At 49.1% G+C, this 22049-nt stretch overlaps 2 protein-coding genes across 8 annotated transcripts in view; one reads left to right on the top strand and one right to left on the bottom strand.

Moving 5' to 3' along the window:
- The window catches only part of GOLGA1 (golgin A1), a 39723-nt gene extending 28443 nt beyond the window's left edge, over positions 1–11280 (top strand). For 6 of the 7 annotated variants that reach the window (XM_070430694.1, XM_070430699.1, XM_070430696.1 and 3 more), the window contains 8 exons: positions 874–963; positions 1735–1837; positions 1939–2099; positions 2552–2701; positions 7121–7180; positions 7754–7924; positions 8440–8526; positions 9096–11280. In XM_070430694.1, the coding sequence (XP_070286795.1) occupies positions 874–963; positions 1735–1837; positions 1939–2099; positions 2552–2701; positions 7121–7180; positions 7754–7924; positions 8440–8526; positions 9096–9176 (903 nt within the window). In that variant the 3' untranslated portion in view covers positions 9177–11280. The remainder of the gene's footprint in view (positions 1–873; positions 964–1734; positions 1838–1938; positions 2100–2551; positions 2702–7120; positions 7181–7753; positions 7925–8439; positions 8527–9095) is intronic. The other variant, XR_011473360.1, reaches the window with a different exon arrangement.
- Positions 11281–12138: 858 nt separating this feature from the next.
- ARPC5L (actin related protein 2/3 complex subunit 5 like) lies at positions 12139–20053 on the bottom strand. Its single transcript, XM_070430703.1, has 4 exons — positions 19761–20053; positions 15365–15436; positions 13942–14118; positions 12139–12678 (listed from the first exon to the last, which is right to left on the bottom strand). Exons 1-4 carry the CDS (start codon positions 19908–19910, stop codon positions 12616–12618), a joined length of 462 nt encoding a protein of 153 aa, XP_070286804.1. The 5' UTR covers positions 19911–20053; the 3' UTR covers positions 12139–12615.
- Between the last annotated feature and the right edge of the window lie 1996 nt (positions 20054–22049).

Below are 22049 nucleotides of genomic sequence, written 5' to 3' on the forward strand. Positions count from 1 at the left end.
GGTACTGTGATTGGCCAGACCTGAACCACATGCTTACCTTGTAGCCACAAAGTGGGGGCATCATTATTAGCCAGAACCATACAGAATTGCTGGGTTGGGAGTGGAGAATAACAACAATGAGGCTCTTATCTAAATAAAGGGGGCTGATTCTAGGTAGATAGAAACAGCAGACATCTCTGACCAGTAATGTGGGCAACTGAGAAGTCATAGTATTTATCTGGGGGTTGATAGGTGAGCATGGCATGTCTCAGGGAAGAGGACTGATGTGTCTGTCAGGAGATAATCCTTGCACTCTGAGGAAAGGCCAGTGACGTAGCCTTGCTCGGGGTAGAAGTTAGTCTGGGTGCTGGAGTATAGCATCCAAAGGCTTGGCTCTGAGCTCAGACAGGTGCTGGCTTGAGCAGCTTTCTTAACCTCTTAGAGCCTCGGTTTTCTCTCCAGTAAAATGGGTAGGTTTGGTGAACCTGTGACACTTTGCACTATTAAAATTCAATAATTGTTTATTATTTTTTCTGTAACTGAATTGTTCCGGTGCACTACACCATTCACACGAGCCCGAGTCTCTCTTCTGTGTTAATTTCACTAGACCAGCTCTTCTAATTCTAGGTCCCACAGCCTAGGCCTGGGTCTGGCTGCTGTGCTCATGTGATGCTAGTTTCCAGAGAGGCTGCTGGGTTGTCCCCAGGGCAGTTCTCAGAGGGATACAGAAGGCACTGCAGTGAGAGGGAAGCCTGGGAACCTTGGGAAGCAGGAACAATGTTAGTCTAGCCCTGCAAGACAATACTCCCTCTGTGGGCTTCATGTGAAGTAAGAGCTAAAAAAATATGTGCTGAGTTATTGGCCTCAACCTCCGACCCATTTTCTGAATTATAGGAAGAATGGAGCCAAAGAGAAATTGTGAGTGTGGCAATGGCTCAAGCCCTGGAGGAGGTGCGGAAGCAGAGGGAAGAGTTTCAGCAACAGGTAGGCTGAAGAGTCATGCCTTCACTTCAGTCCAGGCAGGAACAGCCTACCTCCCCATCTGTCCAGGGCAGGGCGTGGCCCAGGTCTCAGGAATGCTGGCAGCTGTGTGATTCCCTGGAAGTCTCTAGAACAGTAGGAGGAAAATGTTACAAAGAAACCTTCACCCCACAGGATGGCCTTTGGATTTGTGATGGTCAGTTATTTTATAAACATCACCCTGGAAGGGCCCATGCCCAGGTACCTACAGGGCATTAATTCTGTGAGGTGGGCCACATACCAGTGAGCTCTCAGAAGGGAGAGTGGAAAGAACCTCCTTTGAAGACAAAGTCAGCATCAGCCCTAGATCTCCTAGTGAGTTGGCTCTAGGCCTTGGGTAAGTTCAGAAAGTCTCAGAGTTGCCTTTGAAATGACTCTAGGATGATCACACCTTCCAGGGTATCATAATGAGGTCGTGTATAGAAAATGCCAGGCATAGGGGACCTAGAAGTTACGCTTAGAACCAGCTTGTTGGAAGGCTGAGCAAAATGGCCACTTCTCTGGGTGGCCCAGTGCAGGCCAGAGAGGCAGTGAGGGCGAGTGCCCATCTGCAGGGCCCCTGCCAAGGAGAATTGGTGTGTGCATGATTCTGAGCAAAGGTGAGTTTGGGGCATGTTCTAGGCTGTGGACTTCAGGGAGGGATTCTCTGGAGGCCTAGGGAGTGGAAAAGGAGAGAGTCCTTGGAGGAGATGGGCTCACTGCTGCCAGCCTTCTCTCAGCGTTATTTTCTCGAAGGCTGCTAATCTGACATCCATAGTAGATGAGAAGGAGCAGAGTCTGCAGGAAAGCACGGCTGCGATTCTCCAGAAAGAGCAGGAGATTCTCCAGCTGAAGAAAGGTGAGGGGTCTGCCCTGTTCCCGCCCAGCACCCCCACCCTGAGGTGGCCCAGGCATGAAGCAGCATGGAGTCACTGGGCTCACCTCCTCTGCCCGGCCTAGGTCATGACGCTGCCCTGCTGCAGGCACACCAGCTGCGCAGTGAGCTGCAGGCCCTGAGAAACCTAAGGGCAGAGGAACCCGAAGCATCCGCTGGGCGGGAGGACCTGCTGAGGCTGCCAGGCCAGGAACAGGGGTTGGCACTCTCAGTCAGCGAGCTCCAGGTAAGTCCCATGCTAGCCCGCCAGGCCATGGTGTATGGCAGCAAACCACAGGGCAGAGCTGCAGTCTGCCAGTAGGAGGCGGCAATGGGCAGACACAAGGAAGCTTGCTGGGTTCACTGGCCTGGGGATGCCTTAGCTTTCTTTAAGGTGGGGCTGCTTAACTGACTTGGAGGTTGTGAGTCTTGAGGAGCCTGTCAGCAATCAGGTGTTATGGCCCTTTCCTTCAGGCAGACTTGCTGCGTGGAAAGTGGATTGTCCCTCCGGAAGGTGTTGGCCGGGCTCTCCATAGTCTGTTTGGTTTTTGGCAGTTAGAGCACAGCAGTCCACACCTTTGGAACGAGTCTGGTCCCTGTCCCGTCCCCTCCCCCCCCACTCCCCAGCCCCCATCCCCATGGACCTGTGGCTTAGCTTGACCCCTGTCCTGGCTCTCAACTTGCTGTCCCACCCTGTAGGTAACCTCAAGGTCGAGGGCTGTGCGTGAGCCTGCATACCAGCTTCCGCCTGCAGAGGGGATACCAAATGGTGAGGTGGGGGCCATGGACCTAGAGCAGCTACAGAAGGAAAAACAGGACTTGGAGCAGCAACTTCTAGAGAGAAATAAGGTAAGGGTGCTCTTTACCTCAGCTCTTTATATCTCTGCCCTTCCCTGTCCTTGTGCCTCAGTCCCTTCTGAGAATTTTGCTGATGCTCCTTGGGCACCTCCTGGGGAGATACTCTTTCATTAAAAGGGATTTTTCCTGGTTTTCCTCTTCTATTTCCCTCTGCATTTTTGTCTTCCTTTCACACTCCCCCAGTCTCCTCCCCTGCCTCCCACGGGAAACAATGTCCAGAGGATCAGCGCTTGAGCAGCAGCAAATCTAGGTGTTCCCAGCCTCCTCTGCTGTCACCAGTTTTGTCCTGTTGGACCCCTGTTCTCACCTCTCCTGTGGCCTTTCTTTCTACAGCTGTGAAGTGATAGCAGTGAGATCTGCCTTTGAGGGTGACATGAAAGTGTGAGCTGTCCTGTAAAATTCCTGGTATTTGGTAGAGGCTAATTCAATGTGATGATTCCCCTCCCCAGCAGGCCTCTGCAATTGTAAATGCAGGCCTCCTTTGATCCTGGTTTTTATTTATTTATTTATTTATTTATTTTTTCAATATATTTTATTGATTTTTTACAGAGAGGAAGGGAGAGGGATAGAGAGTTAGAAACATCGATGAGAGAGAAACATCGACCAGCTGCCTCCTGCACATCTCCCACTGGGAATGTGCCCGCAACCAATGTACATGCCCCTGACCGGAATCGAACCCGGGACCCTTCAGTCCGCAGGCCGACGCTCTATCCACTGAGCCAAACCGGTCTCGGCTGATCCTGGTTTTTAAAGTGCCCTGTGAAGTTCAATGTGTGGACTATGCTCTGGCCTGTAATTCTGCCCCCAAATTGTGTGATTGTCTTTTTTTTTTTTTTTAGATCTTTAACAAAGGGGAAAAGTGTTCATTTTCCTTCTCCTCCCCCTCCTTACCCCTCCCCCCTTCTTTCTACTCCCTCTCTTCCCCCCACATTCACATTTAATCTTTTCCTGTGAAATATAAAATAGACACAGAAAAGTGCACAAACACTGTGTGCCTCAGGGTCCAGCCCTCAGACCTTTTCTCTAAATTGTACTCACTCCCCTGTGATCTCACCCAAACTGCACGCTGCCAGCTCCCACATCCATGTCTCAACTCCGGACAGCTCCCATGAACTCTAGACGCCTGCACTGATCTGCTCTGTATCTAAAAGGCATCTGAAGCTTAAAACATCCAAAACCAAACTCCAGATGTCCGTGCTCCCTTGCAGCTACTGCCATCTTTCCTACCTCAGGAAAGGGCAAAAATCTTGGTGTCGTCCTCGACATCCAAACATTAGCAAATCCTTTTGGATCTCCCTTGATATCGTGCCAGCTGCTTCTCAGCCCCACCACTGCTGCCAGCCTTCCCCAGATGGTGTTGGGATTCTAGCCTATCTCCCTTCTCTCTATAAAAGCCAAGTCCTTGCAAAGACCCACAAAGCCCTGCCCCTGTTACCCTTTTCACCGCCCTCCTCTGCTATCCCCACTCCCCCTCTCAGGCACATTGGCCTTGCCCACTGTGACGGTCAAGCACCATCAGGGCCTTTGCACTCACTGAGCCTTCTTTCTGGAAGATTCTTCCTCCATTGACCTTCACTTCCTTTATGGTACCATTTTGTCAGTGAGGCCTCCCAGCTGTCCCTGTGAGCCCTCACCACCAGAATTGCCTAGCCCCTTGCCGTGCTCTTTTTCTCCATGCCTTCTGATAGGCTTTACATTTGGTTTTGACACTTTGCCCTCCTGAGGGCAAACATATTTTTGTTTGTTGATTGCTATTTCCCCAGCCTCTAGGACAGCCCATAGTAGGGACTCAATCAATATTTATTGGATAAATTAATGAATGAGCCAAAATCCTAGAAAATCGAGTAACATAAAATAGCAAATGTACTTTTGGAGGGATGTCCAGTCTCATGGTCAACCAAGAGAATACAAATTGAAACAGCCCATTACCATTTTATTAAGTGGAGTGTAGTGGGGGCAGTTTAATGTACTTGACAAGACTCTCAGGATCCTCTCACCCAATCCTCTCCTTCCTCTAGAGCAGTGGTTCTCAACCTTCCTAATACCATGACCCTTTAATACAGTTCCTCATGTTGTAGTGACTCCCAACCACAAAATTATTTTCGTTGCTACTTCATAACTGTAATTTTGCTATTGTTATGAATCATAATGTAAATATCTGATATGCAGGATGTATTTTCATTGTTACAAATTGAACATCATTAAAGCATAGTGATTAATCACAAAAACAATATGTAATTTATATGTGTTTTCTGATGGTCTTAGGCGACCCCTGTGAAAGGGTCATTCGACCCCCAAAGGGGTCGCGACCCACAGGTTGAGAACTGATGCTCTAGAGAGACTGCGGGGAAACCTCTCTTGAGAAAACAAAACATAGTACAGCTTTGTTTAAAAATGAAAACTCAAGCCTTGGCCAGGTAGTTCAGTTGGTTAGAGTGTCATCCGATATGCCAAGGTTGTGGGTTTGGTCTCTGGCCAGGGCACATACAAGAAGCAACCAATGAATGCACAAATAAGTGGAACTACAAATCAGTGTTTCTTTCTCTTTCTCTCTCTCTCTTAAAAAAATCAATAAATAAAAATTTCTTAAAAAATGGAAACTCAGCTATACACTAAAACATGGGAATCCCCTAGAGTTACTGTCACATTGAAAGTTTAATTAGGAAAACTGTAGGAAGCTGTGAAAACTCTGATAAAGGAAAAATACTATTCAAAATTGTACCTAGTCGATGCAAGAGTGACGTGGACTAGAAATCCATGAGAAAATCTCATTGTCATGTGTTACAGTTGTGAGACTTTGGAGAAATTTTTATTTAAAATTTTTTCTTGTACTGCTCCTTATATAGTAAATTTTTTCATTGGGAACACAGTTCAGCCTTTCTAGTGATTAATGGGATGAGTAATAAATTACACTTAAGGCCCTGGCCGATTTGGCTCAGTGGATAGAGCATCGGCCTGAGGATTGAAGGGTCTCAGATTCGATTCCAGTCAAGGGCATGTACCTTGGTTGCAGGCTGGATCCCCGGCCCCAGGTCGGGGCATGTAGAGGAGGCAACCAGTCAATGAATCTCTTACGTCGATGTTTCTCTCTCCCTCCCTTCCACTCTCTTTTTTTAAAAAAAAAAAAAAAAAGGAAGAAGGAAAAATATCCTCAAGTGAGGATTAATCGCCCCCCCCCCCCCAAAATACATGTAAGGTTATAATGCTAATTAAACTCACTAAAAAAAAATAAGTAAATTTACACCATGGAATACTGTGCAGCTGTAAAAAAGGAAGGATCTCTTACCCTTTAAGACAGCATGGAAAGATCTGGAAAGTATTATGCTAAGTGAAATAAGCCAAGTATCACATGATCTCACTCATATGTGAAATCTAATGAACAAAATAAACTGATGAACAAAATGGATCCAGAGACAGAGAAACATAAAACAGACTGAAGAATCTCAGAGGGAAGGTGGGTGTTGGGGGGAGATTAACCAAAGAACTTATATGCATAATTCAAGGACACAGTAGTATGGTGAAAGCCGGGGAAAGGAGGGAGCGGGGAGGGGGGTCAATGTGGACAAAAAGGGAGTCATCTGTAATACTTTCAACAATAAAGGTAAATTTTAAAAAAATAAGTAAAAAAATATAAAACCCAATGTTGGTGGATTGTACAGGAAAAAACATGACCTTTTATACTTTTCAAAATAAGCATTGCAAATTATGGTATTTCTGGAGAGCAATGATGATGACGAGAACCATGAATTCTGGCCTGATTGGGAAATCATAGCACATACATGTAATTCTGAAGGATGAAATAGACTGTACAGAGATGTTTCTAGCTGTGGAACTTAGGGAGGCAGGCACTGGGAGCAGCCCTGAGGGCAGAGCGCCTGGGACTTTCCTGGCCTCTGACCTGTCCCCACTGGGGTATTGGGTGCTCTGTAGAGGGGTAAACGGTGACTTTGGTGGCCATTGACAGGCTTCAGAAGCAAATATGTGGCCCAGCTGGTGTGGTTCAGTGTTTGAGCATCACCCCAGGAACTAAGAGGTCACTGGTTCCCAGTCAGGGCACATGCTGGGTTGTGAGCTTGATCCCCAATAGAGGGTGTGCAGGAGGCTGCTGATGGATGATGGTCCTCTCTCATTATTTTATCTCTCTATCCCTCTCTCTTCCTCTCTCTCTAAAAATCAATAAAAAACATTTTTTAAAGAGCAAATATGTTCAAGCAGCTCCATGTAAGGAAAAGAGACCATAGCAGCAGGTACACAGGTGTGACAGCATAAGCCTCTCAGGAGACAAAGCAGGGACTTCTAACGTGTATGGGGACCCAAGAGTGTCTGTCTGTTCTGTTGTCCTTCCCCTTAAAGATGGTGAAATGTGCATTTACTGAGTGGCTTTTGTCTGGGGTGGGGGATTTGTCTCAGGCCATAAAGCAGATGCAGCAGAGGATGCTGGAACTCAAAAAGACGCTGCAGAAGGAACTGGTGAGTGCCCTCCCCTCCCTGCTGCCTGTTCCCTTTCTGGTCCCCTGGGGTTCCTTGCTGCTTGATGATGCTTCCCTTCCCCTGCCCTCCCATTGATTGCAAGGGGTCTTCGCGATGTTGGCTGGTGGGACAGCAGCCCTGCCAGCTTGAACATGCTTCTATGAAGTGGCTGTGTGACCTCAGGCATGTGCCCTCCTTCTCCAGCCTGTATGTTGTCTGAGAAGTTAGTGAGATGATGGGTGTACCGCATGTGAATGGCAGAGTGCCAGGCCCAAACATAGGAGAGCAGGACCTCTGCTCTGGCTGAGGTGCTCACCGCCGCAGGGCATGTGTCCTGACACAGGAAATGTCTGAACTTCCCCAGGGACCTTTTTCCCTCCTCTCAACTGTCCACCCCACCTGGAGGAGCTGAGCTATCTTCAGGCAATTGCTGATTGCTGGCAATTCCTCCTTGGGAGGAAGGGGGGCCAGAGGACCAGCAGGTGATCACAGTATGGGTCAGGTGAAGCTCCCACGTGATTTTCTGACCTGTCTTGAGCAGTTCAATGTAGCATCTTTTCTTTGGTTTTTCAGAAAATCAGACCCGATAATGAGCTTTTCGAAGTCCGGGAGAAGCCAGGCCCTGAGATGCCAAACATGGCCCCTTCTGTCACAAATAACGCTGACCTGCCTGATGCCCGCGAAATCAACTTCGAGTACCTTAAACACGTGGTTTTAAAATTCATGTCCTGTCGGGAATCCGAGGTACAGGGCTTCTGAATTGCATTTGGTACCGAGTTCTACCCCGGGGCCTGGCTTATTTGTCAGAGTCCTGCTTGGCTTCCCACCACACCCATTTCTTTCTCTTTCGCATTCCAATTTGACTATAAGTGTGGACCCTTGGTCATTTCTTCAGCCGGCAATGACTTGCTACTTGAGCAGCAAGAAGGGGGCACCTAGTAGGGAACTAGCTCCTGGGAGGGGATGTGGTTTGGATGTGGAGGCCAGAGTCAAGGCAGCTGAATCTGCCCAGCATTTCCGCATCCTCTGCAGAGCAGAGCTGCTGTGGATGTCCTGGTCATCTTGTCAGTCCCCGAAGTAAAAGATGGAGGGAGAAAGAGAACCTGTCATTGCTCAGACCTCTGCATGGTCTTTGCTCACTGTTGGGAGCACACACCAGGAACAGAACCAGAAATGCTGCCATTAAGCCCCAACTCCCACCACCAGCACCACCACCACCACCACTTGGACCCAAGGCAGCAAAACTTACTTTGTTTCAGGCCTTTCATCTCATAAAAGCTGTGTCAGTGTTGCTGAACTTTTCACAAGAGGAAGAGAACATGCTCAAAGAAACCCTGGAGTATAAGGTAGGGTTCCCTGGCCTGCTGTCCAGCTTCAAAACGTGTACCTAGTGTTCCCAGCACTGGCAGGTGAGAGCAGCCCACAGTGGCGGTATCAGCTTCAGAGGTGCTTTTGGATGAACTTGACTCGGGCAGTATTTACTGAGCACATGCTTTGTGCCCACAGGTCTCTGCTGTACTTGACCAACAGACCTTGTTTTCCAAAGCAATTGATATCACTTTGTCAATAGCCCCAGGTCTGGCCCAGCACCCAGACTTAAAAAAGAAAAAGAGAAAATATATTTTAAAAGAATCTGCATAAATTATGTAATAGCAAAAAAAAATTTAAGGAAAAGATACCTGCAATTCCACCTGTTTTGCCAACTCAGTTTTTACTCCTGTTTCCTTCCCATATTTAGAATGGGCTCAGCCCTACAGATCTGTCACTACAGCCATTTTCACTGCTCTGGTCACAGCTGAAGTCAGGGTGCATGGAGGGCAGGAGGGGCCACCCAGGGATGGGGGAGGGCTCTTTCAGTGCCCTCTGCACCTATTCCTGATTCTCATCTCAAAAGTCTTTTCTGTTTCAAACACAGATGTCATGGTTTGGGTCCAAGCCAGCTCCCAAAGGCAGCATCCGGCCATCCATCTCCAACCCTCGGATACCATGGTCCTAGATGGAACTACCCAAGGATGGAGCTCCGTGGGCTGACACTCTTTCTGTGAAAAGAACACTGACACACTAGCCTGGGTGGGTTTTTCATCACTGTAACTGCAGTATTTTGTACAAGCGTCTACACATTGTTTACAAGACCTAAGGGCCACTTCCCTGCAGGCTGATTAGGACCTCAGGAGGCAGCGGATCCCGTCATTCAGTCACAAATGGGAGGGTCCTGGCACTACTCACATTTCTAGTGCTGCTAAAATCCCAGCTCTGGCTAGCACGCCTGCACCTGAATTTCTAACTTTTGTTAGTACTTAAAGCTGAAGCTGTCAGCATCTGGCAGAGAGGAGGCAACTAATCCATCCTGTAGTGACAATGCTGGACAAAAAGCCCTTTGAAATGGTGCCCATAGGCCAGACTCACCTGCTTCTGCCACCAGCGAACTCAGTGGGGGTGGCTTTTAAAAATTCCCCTTCCTTGGTAGCATGATTGGGTTCAGATGAGTTAGAAGAGGCTTTTTAACCTTTCATGAAAATATTTTACCTTGTTTCTCAAACTACCTAGAAATTCAGATGTGTACATCTTAAGATACTCGAAAGCCAGTGTGGAGCAATGACTATGCAACTGACAGTATCTCATTTTATTGAAGAAAACAAGCAAATGTGTAAGAAGATCCAAATACACTCAATTGCCTTCTTAATAAATGTACTTGTCTTGGATAGGTTGCCGGTAAACCATTTAAAACTATTTTTTATAGCTAAAATGTCTTCTGTATTATAAAATCCAGTTAGTGGTGTTCCCAAAGGAAAATTGGAGCATCGAGAGATTATTTCTGAAGTTGGGATTCCTGTCCCTTTGTAGTTTCACTAGTGTTCTCTGGCGTCTGCTTCTCTCTGAAGCAGTGGTGGCATTTCATTTACTTTGCTCTTGATTCTGAGTTTTAGCACTGAGCAAGTGCTAATTACTTTTCTACTGTTAAGGACAGTCTGCTGTATTCAGAGGAGGCAGCAGCTGTCCCTCCCCCCAGCCTTGACCAAAACATTGGAGGTGGCCTGCCATCTTTCTTCCTCACCCTACCCCCATTTAAGATGACACTACATTCATATATGGTATCCAGACAGCCCCCAGCTGGCTACAGGACTTGATACATGCAGATGGTTCTGGTAGTGACTGACAACAGCTTGTATTGCTAAAGAAAGGGACCATGCTTGCCTTGGATAAGCCACAATATCAAATCTAAAAGGAAACTGTTTATTGATTTAGTTTGATGAAAGTTTCACTGGTTAAATAAAAAACTGAATTAGTAACTGGAGCTCCTTTAAAATTTACTATCAGTTATCCTGTTAAGTTCTGTTTCTCAATTACACTTAGGGTTAAAATATATGAAATATATCTCACAGAAAAACAAGGATTTGCAGTTAACCTGCTACATTTCCACAGACCTAGAGGTACCAAGCAAGGCAGCATCACCTTTGTCCCAGCTCAGGCTCTCTGCCAGCCAAGTGACCCATTCACTTACCTACCTCTTCCCTGAAGATGTCTATCCTGTTTAGAATGGTATTTTCCATTTACCTGTTGGGGACATAAAACAGGAGTCCCTTCTGTTCTGTAATTTTGATGTGGAAGAGGTAGCTTTACCAGCTGTTCCAGGAGAGAATCCTGAAATTCGAGTTGTTCAGGGCTCTCCAGAGGCAGCTATAGCACAGCTGTGGGAGTCCATCTAACTCCTCTGTGGCTTCCCCAGCCCTTGAGCTGGTCCTAACCCCACCCACGCTCCCGGCAGGTTTAGGTGTAGATGTGGGGCCATCATGAAGTCTGGACTTGTTTAGTGGATTCAGTCTGATTAGGTTTGCCTCCTGCACACTGAATTTCCTTCAGCTTTAAGAGGAAGAGTGGAGTAACTATTCTAAGTGATTTAATGCACTTTTACTTGTATAAACATTCTGTGATAGAAACAATATATATATATAAATATATATATATGGCCCTTTATATGAGCATTGGATCTGGCTCTCTCCCTCCATGTTGTAAATAGGAATTATATTATCTCTAAGACTGCTGTAGAAAAGTCCTTTGTGGTGCAATATACTTTTTGATTAAAGCTCTTCAATCCAGAAGCAACTACAGTGGGTTTTACTTGATATGGTGTGTCAATATTTCTTTGACTTACTAAATCTAGTACATTGTGTCTCATATACTTCAAGGGCTACAGAGCATTTGTCTTTCAGGAAGAACCTCCGCAGACTGGGTCTGGGTGAATAAATATACGTAATTTAACAAGCCAGCAGCCTAGGCCTACCTCCCAAGAATGGTGGGGTTCTGCAGGATTTGGGAGGATTGTGTGCTTTGGTCAACGTCTATCTCCAAGGCCCACACGACGGGGGAGAGCTTCAGACCATGAATGGGGTCCTTACCTTCAACAGAATGTAGACTAGTCATGTGTGCTAAAAAGGTAAGAATCTTTCACTTCAAAAAAGCTCATTGTTATTAGCTATAGGGAACAAAATGGGTTTTTATATTTGTAGGTTGATTGCTACCTGTTTCTGGCTTTTAATCCTTGAAAGAGAACTTGTCAACTTCACGATAAGAATGTTGCTATCACACAGCCAAATCCAGTGTCAGGAGATGGAGACCAGGCCTGTCCGAGGCCTACTCTCAGGTCTCAAGTGCAGTCACACAAACTAAAGACTTTTTAAAGCCTAGGTTAATTATTGAATGTTTGGCACTTTATTAAATAAGCTCCAAATTACATACAAATCAAGAGTAAAAACAATAAATACTTATTCAGCAAAACGTCTCTCCACAGCAGCCAGTAGCACTGTAGCCCAGGCTTGAGGTACTGCTGTGCAAGAGGCTGGATTGCCATGCTTGCTTCCTGGGGAGTTTCCAGAATAGTCAACCCCTCATTCATTACCATCCCATTCACTAACTTTTTTTTTTTTTTTTAACATATATGAAACACACTGCAAAGTATATACTAATAAGCCAAGAGCTTTATTGATGCAGCAGGCACTTTACAATGAACCCAAGAGAGCCCGCCTTCTGGGAGAATGGGATGTCTGTACAAACCCTCCGGGGGTTTCCAATTCAGAAACAAGCTCTCCCTTCCACCGCAGCCCTTGGATCTGTACCTGCCCAAAGCATCCCTCCCCGTTTTAAACAGGCAGTGCACACAGGGACACCTGACCAACACTGGCCAGCCACTCTGGCAGACAGTCACAATGTCAGTTCTGCATTATTCGTGGACAAAGGCATAGACTATCAGATCCTGCAAAAGGATTTAGGAAACAGTAAGACAATTTCTCCCTCCACCTTGAAAATAAAATACACTTCAGCGGATGCATGTCCTGAAATAGTTGGGAGTTCCTAGGAAGATGGTCCATTGTCAATTCCTTCTTCACCAGCCTGTGCATCCAAAATTCTTCTCAAGGTAACCTGAGTCTTTTTTTTTTTTAAACAGTCTTTCTTGCTGTAAGAACTCTTATAATGGAGCCTAGTCCTCCTACTGCTAATGCCTGTGGGAGCAGGAAAAGGAAACGTGTCAAATGAACCCAGGTGGACAAGGGGAAACCTGGCTTGCCAGGGGGGAGGGGATGATGCACTCCCTAACCCAGATCATTATGTCGCAGATCCCAGAAAAGGATTCTGGCAAGAGCACAGGCAGTTAGGAGAAGATAACAGGCCTGTCCTGGAGCCAAGGCCCAGGAGTTACTCTTTAGGCAGCACTGGGCTTGAGAACACTGTTACCAAGCACACATACAACAGAGCCCCCCAAATTTCCCCTTTGACAAGCTCATGGTTTCCAGCCTGCTGGCACTGCTCTAGGCACTTGAACTGACACATGCCCATCGGAGCTACCTCGAGGAGCCATCATTAGAAATGCCAATAGGGCTGAGCACCAAGTTGCCTTAAAGGGCCCAAAAGGCCTGGCCCTGATACCATGCAGAGGGCTGGCTCACTTCCCCAAGCACCACAGCTGCCCCCACATACTAAACCAAGGGCCTCACTTTCTTGCTGAGCAGGCACCATACCCGCCAGCAGGACCAAGGCCACAACCCTAGCCCAGCACCAAAGCTGCCAAATGACTGACCCCTCAGTAAGAGGATCACTCCCTTACAACACAATGGAGCATTCAGGAAGGATGTTAGTGATAGCCTGGTCTCCTGTGATGGTGGGCGTGCTTCCTGTAGCTCTACAGTGTGCGGGGACAGGGACATATAGGCAAGACACAGGCTTGGCGAAAAGCCTGCTCTTGTACCAACCCTAGCAAAGGACAGGCAGCTTTTCCTGCAGGTGGATGAAGGCCCTTTAAAGTGACTGTGAAGGTTTCTGCCTCTGCTCACTCTGGCCTGGTGAGGCTGAGGCCAGAGCAGGAAGCCCTTAGCGCTAGCTGGAGGGCACAGCCTGCCTTCCCAAGCACCCCTACCATCACCACCACCACCTCCACTTCCACCAAAGCAAAAAGTATTATGAAGCCCCAGCCACCAGAAGCCTGCCTGCCTCCATCTGGGACTCCTCATCTACCTTACCATGCCAAGTTACCTGCCCCATGACCTGCCTGGCATACATCAGCAGCTAAAGCAACTGTGATTACCAGAGACAGTGGATCCCTACCGTTGCTTTTTGGGCAGAGGTAAGGGATCAAATGTCCCAGTTTGGCCCTCGTTCTCATATGCCTATCAGAGCTTACTAGGTTTGTTTTGGAACATCTAACCTGCTAATCTGAACCCGAAGAGGGGAGTCCGTGGGCTGCCTGCACGGGCAGTGTGTTCACATACCTTTTCATGCCACTGGAGTAACACTGCACTGCTATTTTCTGTGGGCTTCTCAAACCCTTTATAAATGTACTTCATTAGCAAGTCAATGCCATTTTTGTCCAGTGATTGCACAGCCTGCTCAATCTCGCTGCTCTTAAAATTTGTAAGTACTTTCAGCACCACACCCTGGGCTCGTTCCTACAGAGGAAAGAGAAAAGGAGTGAGGCCAAGCCACAGCCCAACACATCCAGGCCCCCCACTGCTGGCACAGAAACACCAAACCAAGCGGTATGAACTCACCTGAAACTGCATAATTTCTAATCCGTCTGGGAGGTTAAAAAAATAGTGGGGAGAAATTCTTTTGTTGACTTAAATTTCAAAGTATCCCTTATTTATGTCAATAAGTTATTCCATTATTTTGGAGGGAGGAGAAAAACTACTGGGGAGAAACATCACTACTATTTTTTTTTTTTTAATCCTCACTGGAGGAGAATTTTTTCCATTGATTTCTAGAGAATGAAAGGAAAGGGATCGAGGGAGAGGAGGCGGGGAGAGACATCAATTGGTTGTCTCTCGCACGCAACCTGACCTGATGAAGGATCGAACCTGCAACCCAGGTATGTGCCCTTGACCAGAATCAAACCCGTGACCCTCCAGTGCACAGGCTGATGTTCTAACCACTGAGGACACCGGTCAGGGCAAATGTCACTACTTTTGATGACACCAGCAAGGCCTTAGAATCCACAGGATCACAATGGTGGAGATCTATTTTTTTAAAAACAAGTTTATCTGTCTGCAGCTTCCCTCTGTGCTCACCCCAGTAATAGAGGGGCCATTCCCTTCCATGTTTGAGAGGTGCAGTCATTGTACACACCCTTCAGTCCACAGGCTGATGCTCTATCCCCTGAGCCACAAAAGGGCAAAATCCCAGCTTCGCAAACCCCTTTCCCTGGACCAAATGTTAGCTTCAGTGATGAAATGTTAAGACTCAGAGATGCAATAAGCACAACTGTATCTTCTCACCTAGTTTGTAAAAGGCAGGAAATCTTAAAAAGCACTGAAAATTCTTAGGCAAATAAAGCCTATTCAATAGCCTATAAAAGCCTAACCACCGATAAGTCTCACATGGCAAGCTAATTTATACTTCTGCTAATCAGCAAGGGCTGGGCTGACTTCTCACCCCATGAGGCTCTGGGGAGGAGTGAACAGTTTCTTTGGGGAGTTTTTACTATAAACACTGATAGCTTTGATGTCAGGAACACCAGGAGGCTTCCGTGGAAGCACTGCCAGTGCCAGCTCACTTCCTTGGCAAATACTCGCTGATGCAGAGATGGAACAGACACTGTCCAGAGCCCCAGGCAGCTCACGCTCAGCTGGAGACAACGGACAACCATAGCCCAGGTCCCAACACCACCCAGCAGAGCTGCAGCGCAACCCCATTTACCTTCACAGCTTGATTCTTGGTGTTGACGGGAGAATTCCGCAGGGCTGCATGAAACGCCCGAAGCATGTCCCCTGTGCATCACCACCAGTTAAGGACGGCTAGGCTTGAGCATGTCCATGCCTTTATTAATGAACTCATCTCAAAAACAGCTCAAGAGGGAAGTCAAATGGCATCTTATCCCATCCAAGCACCTCCCACTGAGGCTTGAAGGAGGGCACACAGAGGCTGTTTAGATGGTAGCCTGTAGCCTCCCTGAGCCACACAGAGGGTGGAGGACACCTCTGCCAACGCTGCATACTCCTTCTGCCATCCCCTAAACATTCCCCCTCAAAGCAAGTTTTTTAAAGGAAATAGGATTCTTATTTCATGTATTGATTGATTGATTTCAGAGAGGAAGGGATAGGGATAAATAGAAACATCAATGAGAGAGAAGCATTGATCGGCTGCCTCCTGTACGCCCCCTCCTGGGGATCGAGCCCCAAACCCGGGCATGCACCCTTGACCAGAATCAAACCCAGGAACCTTCAGTCCACAGGCTGATGCTCTATCCCCTGAGCCAAACCAGCTAGGGCTCAAAGCAAGTTTGGACACACCCTCCCTCCATTCCTGGAAGGTAGTAGCAAAGCAATTGCCCTCAAGGGGTATCTTACAGCAAAATCTTGAGTTGCTTGCACCTGTCTGTACCGGTACTGTCCCCGTATCTGCCCTACTCGATACTAACAACCACCATGTGAGGTTATCAATCTCACCTTATTCTCAAAAGGGAAGAACAAAGGCACAAACCAAGGTCTTCTCACTCTCAATCCAATGTTTTGTATCAGTTAAACCAATAAAGAAATTAAGATGTGCTAAAACTTTTATCTTCTAAGACCTCCCCCAGGCCAGTGAGGTCCCAACTGCTACCAGGAGGGAGATTTATTAATCTAAAAGAACCTCTGCCAACAAATGAGCCGATCCCCCTGCCCCCTACCCCCAAATCTCAGCTGCAATACTGACAGATTCTTTGCTGAGTTCTGAATAGCCAGCACTTAAAAGAAATTTATAATCTGGGTTAGGTCCCCAAAGGTGACACCTATTTTAAACTGAATTACATTAGCCGACTTTCATTTCCTCATCTAAAACATTGGCTTCAGCCAAAAAGCCTCAAAAATAGAACAAGGAATGGCTTCTGCCCAATCGGATACCATGCAGCGATACCCACGTATAAACTGACAGGGCTCTGGAGCAAAGCTGTCCTGTCTTCCCTAGTGTGGGCTCCATCTTGACTGAGCAGTGCCCACACCACTCCAAAGCCACTCCTGCCAAGCTCCCCGGGCCCTGCTGGGCTGTGATCCACCTTCCACATTGGAGAGGCAGCCCACCCCCCAAATGTGGAAGGTGGATCAGAGCCTGCTGCACTCCACCCACAGACCCCGTATCTGTCAGCCTTGGAATTCCTCTTCCCCAGCCAGGCAAGGTCCAGTCTGGCATCAGCCACTGATAACTTCTACCGCAGAATTCTTTTCTAATTTGGTGTCCCGGAACAATAAGCAGAGACCCAGAGGCTTAACAGGAAAAGTTGGCTGGTGCTCTTCACTCTTCAGCATGGTTGGCAGACAAAATCATTTGGAAGAGTAGGATAACTAGTCCACAAGAGCAAAAAGAGCCACTGCTTGAGTCACCTCACTGTTGCCAGTCTCCCAAGCGTGATGGGTAGTGGGCCTGCAGCAGGTGAGGAGATACAGGGTGCTGCGAGGGCATACCATTTATCAAGCTGGCCTCCGGCCCTTTCAGAGAACAGGCTGTGCAGGCTGGGGAGCCCTGCCCAACCCCTAGTCTCCTCTATCTCAGGGTTTCTCAACCATGGTACTACTGACATTTTAGACCAGATGACAATGTGGGGTCTGCCTATGCATCGGACAATTTTAGCGGCATCCCTGGCCTCTACCCACTAGATCCCTCACGTCCTGACAATCAAAATGTCTCCAAACATTGCCAGCTTTCCTCAGGGAAAGGAGAGAGCGCAAAATCACTCAAAACCACTTCTCTGAACAGATCCCTGCTCCCAAGGACCAGAAGGTGCTCAGCAAGGAAGAAAAGGAATGACTACTTTAAAATCCCTGCAAGGTCTCAGATCCTGTGCCAAGTGCTTTCACATGTCATTATCACTAACAAGTCTATGACCAGAGTCATCATTCTTATCTTAAAGGCAACGAATTTGAGGCTCAGAAGGGAAGTGACCTGTCCAAGGTCACAAAGCTAAGCTGTCCAGCTGGCCTTCAAGCCCAAGTACGCCTGACTCCAAAGCCAAGCTCTTTTTACAGTCTCCTGCTGCATTCCACACAGACCCAAGTTTCGTGTTCAAGACACAAGCTCTGTGCCTAGCACTGCGCTGAAGCCTTCTGGGATGTTGTCCAGTGATGCTCCCATGGGACATATAAGGCAGTTTGGTTCTCCTCCTTTTAACAGAGAAGGATGCTGAGCTTGAGAGAGTGTCTGACCACTCAAGGTCACATAGCTATGGCATGATAGAGCTGGGTCCGTATGGATGCACAGCACGTGTTTTCATTTCATGTTACTCCCACCATGACTCGCTTCCATATACAGACAGGCCTCCTCCCAGCACTTCCCCATTCCAATCAACCGACCCCTATTCCTACTCTCCTCTGTTCTGACTCCTAGAAGCCTGTTCCACAGTTTAAATTCAATGATGGAATATAAGCCCAATACCTGGCACATGGAAAGGACGCAGTAAATATTAGTTCCTCTTCCTTCCCTGGGCCTCACATTTGCTAGGATTTCAGTTCTCACCTGCTAACCTCCCTTTCCCCAGTCCCAAGAGGTACACTCTCCATGGTAACAAGGTTCCCAACATTACCAGCAGTGAAGAAACTACCATCCCCTGGACGTGCCAAGCTGTCTCCAAGCAGCTTCGAGAAACCTTTTTCTGGCCAACGGCATATAAGAGAAGACCTTTAAATCTGCCAGAACCAAAGCAGCAGATAACCAGACCTTGCCCTCCACATCTGTGGACGTTTCTGGGCCACAGGCCTGACCCTGTGAATGAGGTCCTGCACCAGACTGCAAAATCAAACCTTCCTTCAATGGAGTCTTCTCATGCCACCATTTCACCAAAGGAATAAGCAAGGCGAGCCTGATGGGGCAGGAAATACAAGTTTGTATTCGAAAACACATTCCTGTCCAAACAAAGTAAGTCTGAAGGTTTTTCTTTTCAAGGCACACTGGACTCCTCCCAACAGCAGTCTATGGGCCCGACTTCCAAGCTGAGTCAACTGATTAAACACCCAGAACCTGATTTATATACGGCATGAGCCTCCAACCCTGCACTGGCAAGTGCGGGGGAGGGGCAGGCACTTCCTGTAACACCGTTTGAATAAAGAAAAATCCTTCCTCTGAGAATAAGTCAGTTTCCTGTGTTCAAGCTGCTAAGGGGCCAAGCAGGCTGTGACAACCACCTCTATTTTTAATCTTGTTTTCTAAATGCTAGTTTTCAGCGGCCACAAAAATAGTCTTTTCCAGTCGTGGGGCTCTACTTTTACATTTCACTTTTTGCTCTCCGGTTTTTCTTAGCTCGAAACTACCAGTTTTTTTCCACTGCTTCCTGCACAAGAAGGCTGGGGGGGTGGGCAAACTCACTTGTTGAACATGGCTGAGACCATCAAGGTCCAAAACCCAAGGCATTCGTAGGCAGCTGAGAAGAGGTCGGCAACCAGGGCATGAAGCTTCAGGGTCAGATTGGTTTGTGGGTGAGAGGTGGGCAACCTCCGGCCTCAGGGCTGGACGAAGGCTACCCCCGTGACCTTTCTTCCCCGCAGCCACCCACCCACCTATTGTCGTGCGGTGCAGCGATCGGGCCCGAGAGCACCGTGCCCAGGAGCCGCCCTGGCTGCTCCATTACTCAACGGTGGTTCGCCTCGGCCCCTCCCGCCGGAGAAACCCGAGTGACCCCACTGCCTGCAGGGAAGGATGGAGAGATGGGGCGTCCAAGGAAGGGACAGCTGAGAGGGCGAGCAGGCAAGGGGAGTAAAGGAGGAGAGGCCTCGCAGAGCAGTGAGCAGCGGAGGGGCTGGAGGCGAGAACCGCACACGCCTGGAGCCGCCGAGCAAGCCGGCCCACCGGGGCGCAGGGGCCGCGTGGGGCTGAGCTGCGGAGGGAGACTCCGGGGGCGGGGGCCAGGACGAGGGGGCGCGGAGGCGGGTCAGGGGGACGTGGGGGCTATTCGGGCTCAGGGAACCTTGCCCAGGAGGGGGACGGGGGGCAGGTCGGAAGAGAGTTGGGAGACTGACCGGAGGGGGCCGCGGATAAGAGGAGTGAGGAGTCAGCCTGAGGGGCCGGGAGGAGGGAAGTGGGAGCGCTGGGCCGAGGGGAGCCCGAGCCGCCACGCCGGGGAAGGATATTGCCGCAGGAGCCCATCCACCTCGTTAGGGTCCGGGCCTGGCTCGCCTGCCGCCGCCGCCGCCTCCTCCTGCTCGTCCACGAATTTGTTCTCGTCAAACTCGTCGATGTCCACCCGACGGAAGCGCGAGGACAGCGTATTCCGGGCCATGGCGTGGGCTCGGCGCCCGCTAGGCCGGCTCCGCTCCGGGTCCGACCTCAGATTCACTCCGCTCCGAACCGGCTCGGGGGCGGGAAGCGGCCGCCCGGCACTACCTCCACCTCCTCCGCGCGCCGTCGCCGCCGCCCGCCCACTTCCGGCCCACGCCGGAACAGGAAGTGCAGGTGGAAGGCGGGACCGAGCCGTTGGGGGCGCCGCTGAGAGCGCTCTGCGGGCGGTCGTGTTGCGATCCGATCCCCGCCCTCCCGCCCCCCCATCACCGCCTGACTCCCATCTTCCTGGCGCCTCAGTCTCCCCTCTGAGGAGCGGGCGCCCGTCCCGAGCAGGCCCAGCATCTCCGACGCCGCTACCGCGCTCGTTGCTCGGCCTCCCTCCCGCATTCCGTGAGCCCCTGCCCTGGAAGGGGCTGGCGCGGGCACAGCCCCGGACTCCGGGGGTCATCACTGCCAGACGGAGGGAGCACGGCCGCCGCAGGAGAAGGCGCCGGCTGTGCCTGCCGAATGGCGGACAGGCTTCTTGGAGAAGAAACCTTCAGGCTGAGGGATGAGTAGTGGTTCTTGTGCCCCGGGAGTGACGGGGGTTGGGAGAGCCTTGAACGCCACCGCACTGAGCCGAGAGGAGGTGGCCTCTGCCTTGTGCACAGTGACCCTTGTACACAGTGACCGGGAGAATTGAAAGACGTTTAAAGTGTATCTTGTTGATAAGACAATGAAGACCTTTGGACTTGAGGGTGTGAGGGCCCCCGCAGGTGTAGCAGTCACCTGGGCCGGGCGGGGGTGGGGGTGAGGAGAGGAGATGACTCTGTGGCCACCATCCTAGCAGGAAGGGCGAGGCCCTCGGGGCTGAAAGGTTGGACCCGACTGGAGAGGCATTTCCTGGTAGGAAGCCACAGTCTGAGATGGACGATTGGGGTGCAGGTAGGGCGCAGTCAAGGGCGACTCTAGTGCCGGGATTAGGTGCCTCGGCTGCTGCGGAGGGGTTCCATTAATGGGCCGTAGACCAACTTGGGTCTTTTTCATAGACTAGTGCTCTTTAATAAAGGTCAGTAATGAATGAAATGGGATTTGTTTGGTTGCTTTGAGTATTTCTCTTTGAACTGTGTCTGCAGATCAAAAAATAGGCCAAGCTTTGCCTGACTGGTTTGGCTCAGTGGATAGAGCGTCGGCCAGCGGACCAAAGGGTCCCAGGTTCGATTCCAGTCAAGGGCATGTACCTTGGTTGCGGGCATGTCCCCAGTGGGGGGTGTGCAGGAGGCGGCTGATCGATGTTTCTCTCTCATCGATGTTTCTAACTCTCTATCCCTCTCCCTCCTCTCTGTAAAAAATCAGTAAAATATATATTTTGGGGAAAAAAATAGGCCAAGCTTTTCGCAGTGCAGTCTGGTAGCCAATGAGGTTTATCTGAGGGGCGATTATTGCTAATTGAAGAAGAAAAATATACCGGTTTATGATGCTGCCTAATCTTGGGTGATCAAGATAGAGACTCTAAGTGCTCACCGGTTTGGCTCAGTGGATAGAGAGTCGCCTGTGGACCAAAGGGTCCCGGGTTCGATTCTGGTCAAGGGCATGTACCTGGGTTGCAGGCTCCTCCCCAGACCCGGCCCTGGTCAGAGCAAGTGCAGGAGGCAACCAGTCATGTGTTTCCCTCACATCGATGTTTCTCTCTGTCTTTCCCACTCTCTTCCACTTTCCCTAAAAATCAATGGGAAAATATCCTGGGGTGAGGATTTTAAATAAATAAATAAAAATAAGATACAGGCTCTTACAGTGGGAAATAGGTGCTGAAAAAAGCCTGGGGACAGGCGAAGCACGCTTTTGTCTTTCAGCTCCGTACCTTGGAAGAAATCAAACAGGCCACAAGACAGCAGAAATTCATAGCCCCAGAACTTCCTGGTCAGGAGGAACTTTAAGTCAGAAATGCCCATTTTATAAGTAAGGAAGTAACCTCCAAATAAACTGGTGAATGCAATCATGTTTCTCCTATAGCTGTGGGCCTCCATTCCAGCCGGGAAGGCAGAATTTAAAAGTCGGTACTATACTACGTCAGAGATGACTGTGCCGAGGGAAAACAACAGCAACCATGCAGTGCCCGAGAGTGAGTACCGTAGATACAGTGGTCAACAGAGATGTC

Source organism: Myotis yumanensis, unplaced genomic scaffold, assembly GCF_028538775.1.
Source record: "Myotis yumanensis isolate MYYU_CA2020_CCGP unplaced genomic scaffold, mMyoYum1.0.hap1 SCAF_12, whole genome shotgun sequence".
NCBI lineage: Eukaryota > Metazoa > Chordata > Mammalia > Chiroptera > Vespertilionidae > Myotis > Myotis yumanensis.